At 46.7% G+C, this 9,319-nt stretch overlaps 1 protein-coding gene across 1 annotated transcript in view; it reads left to right on the forward strand.

The window, feature by feature from the left end:
- The window catches only part of NMNAT2 (nicotinamide nucleotide adenylyltransferase 2), a 135,378-nt gene that overhangs the window by 77,932 nt on the left and 48,127 nt on the right, over positions 1–9,319 (forward strand). Inside the window, exons 2-3 of the mRNA XM_019501750.1 lie at positions 4,625–4,713; positions 5,518–5,585. Of these exons, the coding sequence (XP_019357295.1) occupies positions 4,625–4,713; positions 5,518–5,585 (157 nt within the window). The remainder of the gene's footprint in view (positions 1–4,624; positions 4,714–5,517; positions 5,586–9,319) is intronic.

A 9,319-nucleotide genomic window follows, 5' to 3' on the forward strand; every position in this document is an offset into this window, starting at 1 on the left:
CCAGTGCTATGACAGGAGCTACTGCCCCCAACAGACAGCCCAGCCCAGCCCAGCCCAGCCCAGAGAGCATGCTGGGATGCTGGGGGACTCTGGCTTAAGTTAAATCAGGAAGGGGTCTGGGACAGACATTGCATAAGCCAATTTGAGCTCAATCAGTTAAGTCTGCTACTACATTCAAACCGGTTTCAGCCATTTTGAAACTGGTTTATGTGCACTGAACGTCTGTTCTATTACAGGGTTAACCCAGTTTCTGATCACTTAAGCCAGTTTATGTATAATGTCTGTCCCTAGCCTAGCTGTCCAACTCATGGCTTTCAGGCTGCATGCAGCCCACAAGGGGTTAAACTGCAGCCTGTAAGCTCCCATCCAGGGACTTTCCTCACCTCTCCAGCTGCTGATGCCCTCAGGGTCTCTCGGGGATGGGGTTCTCCTCCCTCCTCTGGCTTCAGCTTCCTACTGCCACCCCTAGTAGGGGTAGTGTGGGTCAATGGGGTGCAACCCTGGGGTTCCCTTACTACTCAGAAGTTGGACAGCCCTGTATTAGACCATCCTGCCTGGCAATGGCATGCGAATACTGTAATATTCTGACATGTTCCAAAAGGTGTCCCCTTGTCCACTACAAACCCTTCATCTCCTAGTGTTTCTATGCCATTGGAAATGTCCAAACCACTAACAGCCCCTCTAGGCCCCAAGGAGTTAAAAGCCTGTACTCAGTCTCCGCTTTGTTGCTTCGAATTATTCCCCCTTACATTCTCTTAGCCCAGTTTCTTTTTGCTTTCAGTGCTCCTGCATTGTCAGTTCAGAGCATGGAGACTGTCAGACTCCACTCTGGGGATAAAGTGTTGCTCCCAGCACCAAAAGTTAATTTCCCCAGTTTCTTCAGGGGGTTGTAGATAACTGCTCACAAAGAGGAGCTATTCTTACGCACCATATGCCAGCAGCTATGCCATTCTTACTGCAGAGCGTCTAGCAACACAGCATTATTGAGGCTGAAATGTATTCTGACATGCTAGAGCCTGGTGGTTACAGTACATGCTCTGCTCAGAGGCTCAAACCTGAGTCTCCAACATCTCAGGCTAGTGCCTTGAGCACCAGCTGTTCGATTCCACCTGACAGGCTCACAAGCACACACCTGCAGACCTTTTGACACAATTTTGCTTTCACAAAAATGTTTCAGACATTGTTTTCATTCCAATGCAGAACAAACGCATCCCCGAGTTGCCACAAAATGGAATTGTCACCCTCCAGACAGTCCTATCGCACAGTATTATTTCTTGCTGAGTACAGTTCCATTGTAATCAACGGCCCTATTGTAAGCAGAGCTGTAAGCATGCTGAGGGCTGGCACACGGGTTTGATGGCTGTGAGGGCAGAACTGGCTCTTAGTTAAAAATTCTGTGCTGATGCATGAGATGGAAAAACATCAAGCACGTCTGGCATAGCTGTGCTGGCTCTGGAGTGCGAAGGACTAGACATGATACAAAGTAAGGCCTTGTCCTCACTCTGGGTTATAGCTACTGATGTATTTATCATAATGCCCATGTGCCTGTGCAGATGCCTTAGTGCTTATATGCTGCATTGCTATAACCTTAACAGTCTCTTACCATTTCCAAACAAAAGGTTGCTGCACCAGTGCAAGTCAGGCTAAATCCCGCAGTTTGATCAAGGGGAGAGAACCTTTGCTTTGTGCAGAAGGCACACAACAGTGAAAGGAGCCCGCAGCTTTTGGGATTTATCTGTGCAAATCCAGATGCAGAATTGGGATCTTAACTTGCCACTGAAGTGAGCAGCTGTAACTGCACAAATCTACGTGGCTGTTACAATAGCTGTCTTCCCAAAACAGAACCACATTTCAAGCATCAGTGGTGACCAGCTGGTGTCTATTTTTTCTCCTGGGTTTTTTTTTTCCTGGAATATTTTTCTGAGGTGCATTTCTATTTTTAAACATAGAAATTAAGCTTGAGCATGCAGGAAAGAGGCTCCCGCAGTTTCAACTCAGACCTCCTCCTCCATTAAACCTCAGTGAAATGAAAAAGCAAGTTAGCAATGCAAACACGTTGACCACAAGGTCTTCTCCATTAGTAGTTTACATAGGGAAAGAGGCAATGCTGCAGTGTGTTGTGTGCCTGTACTGTGGGTGGAGTATACATAATGCATAGGCTTTTTAAATATGCAGATCGTGTGTCTTATGCTGCCCTGCACTGTTCATCCATTATATGAATGTACCGATTGCCATGAGAACTTCAGTGGGGCCTATGCATAGCATTAGCATCTTCCTTTGAAAACCCAAAAGGTCAATCCATTCTGTATCTTCAGCTGGTCTAAAAATACAAATTCTTCTTAACACAGTTTAGACTAGGCCAAACATATTATATATATTATGTATATATACAAATACACGCATACATACATTAATACATACAGCTGTAGTACTGAGATATCCCAGCTGAGATCAGGGCCCCATTGTTCTAAACAGGATACAAGAAAACACAGCAAGAAATCATCTCTTCCCAAAAAGCCTGAAAGGAAATCAGTGAGACAAAGGGCTAGAAGGTGAAGTTGAGGCACAGAGAAGTAAAATGACTTGTGTGAGATCATACAGTAAAGTAGTGACAGAGCTACGTCCTGCCTTGTCCAGCGTCCCATCTACTAGACCATGCTGCTTCTCACGTACCTAGAAACAGTTTTTAAACAGGTTCCACTCAACCAGTTAACATGACAGCACAGACAGTGCCGAAGAGGATACAATGCAAACAGGCATGAAATAACATTACGGGCTCATTTTCTGCCTGACTCGCAAAGATTTAACTGTGCTTGGCCTAGCAACATTACCAGGAGTCAGACCATTTCATTGCCTGCATTGCCATTTTGACAACTCTATTTTTAAATTACTTGTGTGCTGTAAAAAGTCCTGGAATCACATCCCTGACAACTGAGGGACCAGATTTATTCACAGGACATGCCTGGCTCTGGCTGGAGCGCAACCATCTTTCCATACCTGTTTCAGCAGTGACCAGTTTTTGAAGTCAGAAGAAAGCTTAGGCTTCAGGTTCTATTCATTGACCCTTGGTGCTGTACTGCTGCTGCCAGCTGCATTGGTGGCTTCTGGTATATGGACTCCTTTCCATGTCCCAAGATGGGATAGATGCAACAAGTTCGTTTCATGTAGGACACCAAAGGCTTTGGTTGGTAATGGCTGTGATTACTATTAACAAGTATCCTATTCAGATCAGTGACATCCCTTATTTGGTGTCATCTTCATTGGCATGATAAGGTCTGCTGGGCTGGCAGTACAGAGTGAATTAAAAGAGACAGTGGTAATATTTTATTCTGAATATAAACTGTTTTCTTACATTCCCTCCCATCACAAAGATCATCAGCAGGGACTGACCTGAACATATGGGCTAGGGACATAAATTACACATAAACGAATATAAGTGATTGGAAACCAGTTCAAATCTGTAACACAAGAGGAGTTCAGTGCACATAAACTGCTTTCAAAATGGCTGAAACCAGTTTAAGATAAACCTGGATATAGTATCAAACTTAACTGATTTAGGTTAAATTGGTTTACTGAACTTCTGTCCCAGATCCCCTCCAGATTCAAGTTAACTCCCAGTCCCCCTTACAGGGTAAGTAGACTAGCCTTGGGCCCAAACTGTCTGCTCCAGCTGAGCAGGGAGGCATGCTCTAGCACAGGGGTGGGCAAAATGTGGCCCGCCAAGCCATTCTATCCGGCCCGCGGGGCCCCTAAAAAATTTAGAAAATTAATAGTTATCTGCCCCTGGCTGCCTGTCATGCAGCCCTCGATGGCTTGCCAAAACTCAGTAAGCGGCCCTCCACCCAAAATAATTGCCCGCTCCTGCTCTAGCACCCACTGCCTTCTGGCCTGGGTCACTGCAGGCATGTGGCTACATTTCAAGAACCAAAAATGAATGTCTATTCACTAGCTTATCAGTTCAATCTAGGCAGCTTAGACTAACCTGCAAAGAGTGAACCAATTCAGCCTCAGGCTTTTTGACTGTCTGTACTTAGCCATGAATTTTTAGCACTGCATAACAGAGCTCTGATATGTGAGTTAAGAGATTTACGTTATTGTTTGGTAGCAGTAGTAGGCTGGTACCAGTACCTGGCAGTAATTCTCAACTTCTGTGGACTCAAGGCACCCCTCCATAACTTTGTGAATTGAGTGGCACCCAATTTCAAAATGTAACTTATATATTACAGATCTTACCTCCTTGCAGAGGTGCTGGGCAGTGGGTATGGACAGGAACAAGCTTGAGTCTGCCCAGATCTAACTGCACTCCTGGGTGTCAGGGTACCCTGTTTGTGAATCAGTGCACTGGGGAAAAACAACACACACTTTCCACTGTATCATAAATCTACTTAAGTTCTGTGTATGTGAATCAGCTCCTTAACATCCTTGGAACATTCAGAGCCAGTGTTGCAAAAGGGGCTGCCCAGTTTTTTGTGCAATTATGCATGTGGCTAAACTCAGGGCTTTGCCCATGTAAAACTACACATGAAAATTTAGCATGTTTGGCCTAAGGTGCAAGCTAGCTCTTGGCCATAGCTAGAGAAGTGTATATACTGATTCCTACTGTTTCTTTTATGTCTTCCTTTAGAAAGAGCCAGAGATTACCTTCACAAGACTGGACGGTTCATTGTAATTGGAGGAATCGTCTCGCCTGTACATGACTCCTATGGCAAGCCAGTGGGTTGATTACATTTGCTCTTTCATATGTGATATTGTCGATGAAAGCTAAAGGAGGGTGGAATTGAATGTGAGCAACAGGAAAAGTTACGCCCTGGGTTCCTAGTTAATTGAATGAAGACCTCAGGGAACCTGGCAGAGGCTGGCTCCAAGATTGCATATGATGCAGAGAGAAATCATGCAGCACAGACAAAGCCATAAAAAAAAAAACTCTCTGGGAGCTGAGCTAAGCGGAGCTGAGCTGAGGCCTGGAGTAGGTTATGTGGGTCAATTGATGGGCTGATGTGTGTGGGGTCAGCAATATTGCCAACACTTGTAAACGTACCTTAAGTTTTGCAGGCCACGGTTCCTGGTTTCCTGCAATTTATATGAGAATCTCAAGCTCTCCTCTGCGTTTCCAGTTTCTCTGTTTGAGGTCTGTTTCACAATTTGAGAACGCTTGGGGTTCATAATACTGGCTCAGGAATTTAAAAGCTCTTTCTGGAAAATAAAATTTAATGGAAGGGAGGAATTCTCTTTACCCTAAATGAAAAGCCTCATTCTCGTCGATGAAGAATGACTTGGGAAAAACCTCCGGGCCAGTCACGGGCAGGGAAGAGCAGCTCTGACTATATTTCACCGGCTGTTTGGTCATCGTGGTCATTAGGTACGGCTGCTTACCTGAGGTTGCTTGAAGGGAGTCTGTCACACATGCTGGCACAGTATAGGGGAATTGAGTCCAGTAAAAAATCAAGAGAGAAAAAGGATGTGGTACAAAGAAAGCTTTGCCTTTGCGTGACCTCTTTCTTGTTTTTTATCCTTCAGGGACTGGTCTCCAGCCGACACCGTCTGATCATGTGCCAACTGGCCGTCCAGTCCTCTGACTGGATCAGGTGAGGTAACTCCTCATGTATGTTTGTTGTGGAAACAAAACCAGTCTTTTATGGCGCGGGGACAGCGAGGACACGGTTAGAATCGTGTGCCTGAGGTCAGGGGGAGGTTGGTCAGGGTTAAGCTTGGGAAGGGAGGTTTCTCAGTGCTGTGCCAAACATCCCCTGCAAGGGCGGCGAAAGAAAAGCTCTGTTCAACCCACTGCCTGCGGCTGACGACAGCCACCCTTATCTGCTAAGCGTGCAGCGTGCAATTAAATCACGCCTCTGCTAATTACCTTAATTATGCACCCAAAAAGTTATAATTTGCATGGAAAGAGTGCATTTTAAATTGTGGCTCATGACTACTGTGGGGGAGTGAGCACACCCATGTAGGGGTCCACCTCAACCACAGGGAGACTTACCCAGGTTTGCAGGTTGATCATGGCTAACGTTCTAATTCTGCAGTCACTTTGTGGCAGCCCCACCCCTCAGTGCTGATTGGTGGAGAGGCCCTGACAGGGTGAAAGGAAGAGGGGGGGGGCCACCATCTTGATTAGTGGCTGCCATATATGCAGCCCCACCCTCGGCACCGATTGGTGGAGAAACCCCAGCAGGGGGAGGAGGGACGAGGGTGCAGCCACCATCTTGTTTGCTGCCCTTTGTGCCACCCGCCAGCCACTGCCTTCCCCTCCTGGCAGCAAGGACCACTGGCTCCGCTTGGGGAACCAGCATTTTATTTCTATTGAGGGCTTTTTTTTTTTGGTGTTGATGTCACCGATTTCGCAGTCAATCCTGGATTTCACAGTTGCTGCAAAATACGTGAAACCATGAATTAAATAGGCCCCTACATATGTGCGGGGATGCAGTCTTTGTAGGTCAGATTCGCAGTCTTTGCACAGTAAGGGGGAAAGTGAGAGGCAAGGAGCAAAAATCAGGTTGTGGAGGAGAGTCAGAAATGGGCACAACAAGAAGAGGGACAGCTGCAATCTTGTAGGAGCGACGGAGAGAAATCCTCTTGCCAAAGAAAGGAAAGAGGAGTGACAAAGGTGGAGCACACGGGGCCTAGTCCAAGTCCCTTGATTCCAGTAAAATTGTCGACTTCAGTGCATTTGGGGATTAGGTGCAGCCAGCATTAGATATGGTTGCCCAGTGCAGTTAGGCAAAAAATGGGGGTCTTATAGTTGTCCAAGTGAGAGAATTGATGACAGACTCGGGGGGGGGGTTTTGATGCAGTCCTATTTATAAAAAACATCCAAAGTCCTGTTTCCCTGCACACCGCTGAAACAAAACCAGAGAATGTCTTTGCTCACATTTCCAAGCCCCTGACTCAGCCAGCACTCCACCCAGGAGTTCGCTCTCTCTTTCAGAGCCACCTTTCCCATACTTGTTCTGACTGTACATTCAGTTTTTTTGTGCCCTCTGCTTTCTGGTATTTTCTCCTGCTTGCCTCAAGAGCACAGCTTCATCAATCAATGTCCTCACCTCTGTGATGGTGATGGGACTCCAGGAAGCCCGTCAGCCCACAGGATATAGTTTGTACTCAACCTTGCCTGGCAGTCTGCATCTGGTGGTGGCCTCCTTTTTTTTTTTTTTTTTTTTAAAGCAATAGCTGAAACAGAGAGGAAATTTTACTGCTCCCTCATTTAGCTTGAATGGAAGGGCAGCTGTTACACCCACAAGACTCAAAAGCATTTAAAACAACACATAACAATAGCATGGACAGAAACCAAAATGTATCAAATGTTCTGGAAACAAAGAAGGATTTGGGTGGCTGGTCCTGCATGTAGAATTGGGAGATTGCACATTGCCTGGCTTTGGTGAGCATGCATGTCTGAAAACTGATATTCTGTGCACAGATTCAAAGAGCATAGTTTTCCATTATTTTGTCAGCACCAACAAAAGTAAGTAATGCAGACCAGAATGAAGTGTAGAGCTGCTTTGAACATAGATCAGGCATGTGTGGCACAGAGGTTAGACATTAGGCAGTCAGCGTGTTTTTAATTAATGAGATCATGTCTCAGGCCACTCAGGTAGGGTTAGTGAGAAAATGCACACTCAACTGCTAAGAAAATGTTTAAGAAAAATCCCAATTTAGCAGCTCATTAGGTTTTCAATTAAGCCTGTGCAGGGTTCTAGCTACAGCACTGGAGGTTTGTCTTTCACAACACGCTGCATAGTGAAGGGAGAGAAATTCCCACACATTTGGAGCCCACAACCCATGATTGACAAGCATGAAATCCCAGCGCCAAGAAAGCCCCTGGAAACCATTCTGGCAACACTGACAACTGATAAACATGTGAGAAAGGGAAAAAATATTAGCTAGTATCCCACCCTGGAAAACAGACCCAGGGTGAGCAGCTTTTCGAAGGAAAAGACTGCCTTTCACTTTATCCCAGTCTTAACACCAGTAATCTGAGGCATCAGACTGGCAAATTTGCCCTGTGGCCTCTCAAGAAACAACAGCTGACTAAATTAAATCTGGCCAGGGAATAGCTACAGCCCATCTCTCCACACCTGGCTTGTTTTTGTGGAGTTAACTGCATTGGTGCAAATTGCTTTACACAAGAAAGCTCATTTATGTTAGGCTTGGCTATTGCAGCTACAGCCTCAGTGGAGGCAAATACTTCAGCCCCATCCTATGCATCCTAGCACTGTTCTTATCAACCCTTCAGTACATCTACAAAGAGCAGTAATGGCTGTCAGTGCAGCTGTACACACACCTCCATCTGCAATACAAGTCTTCATTATATTTTTCTTGTGCTCGTGGGAATCATCACTGTAGTGTGTTACTGATGCCTGTATGTTCGGCTGCACACATCTATTATCTGGCTAGGAAGTATATCTTCCAAAATTTCCCTGCCAGATCTTCCAGCCACTGTACTACAGGGGCTAAGGGATGACCTCCCATCCAGTGCTCTGCCTACAGCAATGCTGTAGTTCAGGGTAACCCTCTGCAGCAGCCACTGAATCCTGTGTACCGTCACTCAGCTTCCTCCCAAATGCTCTTTCAGGATGCATGACAAGAGAGAGTATAAGAGTGATCATAAGCTCTTCATTCCAAGCAGATACTCCCAGGCACACATCCTCTTCATGCTCAGGAGGACCACGTGTTTCTCTCCCATTGCTGGATCAGCTACCAAAGCTGCTGTCTAGAACAGGGGTGGGCAAAATATGGCCCATGGGCCAGATTCATCCCACCAGACCATTTTATCCAGCTCACAGGGCACCTAAGAAGTTTAGAAAATTAATATTTATCTGCTCCTGGCTGCCTGTAAAAATGACAGGAGACAGGGGCTGTAGGACCCAGGGGAAGCCAGCAGAAGTCAGGAGAAAGGCCAGCCGGGTCCTGCCCCCCACCCCCAACCCAGAAGCTTCTGTCTGCAGCTGCTTTCCCTGCAGGCAGCTGCTTCACCACCACGTGGCCCTCCGCTGCATCACTGAACCATGGGGCCGTGCTGGTACCCTGGGGCCACGAACGGGAGGGGGGGGGTGTGTGTGTGTGTGTGTGTGTGCGCGCGCGCACGTGTGTGCGCGCGTGTGTATGTGCGCACACAATGAGGGATGGGGAGACAGAGAGAAGAATGAAGGAAGAAGGGGGTGAGTGAGTATATAGTGAGCAAAGCACATAGTGTGTGCGCACGTGTGCACAGTGAGGGAGGGAGAAGGAGCACGCATGTGTGAGTTCATAGGGCGAGTCCCTCAAGCACCCCCACCATACACATGCACCCACCCCCCTTCGCACTGGGCATACATGC

This window comes from Gavialis gangeticus, unplaced genomic scaffold (genome assembly GCF_001723915.1).
Source record: "Gavialis gangeticus isolate Ggan-Ray unplaced genomic scaffold, GavGan_comp1, whole genome shotgun sequence".
Lineage (NCBI taxonomy): Eukaryota > Metazoa > Chordata > Crocodylia > Gavialidae > Gavialis > Gavialis gangeticus.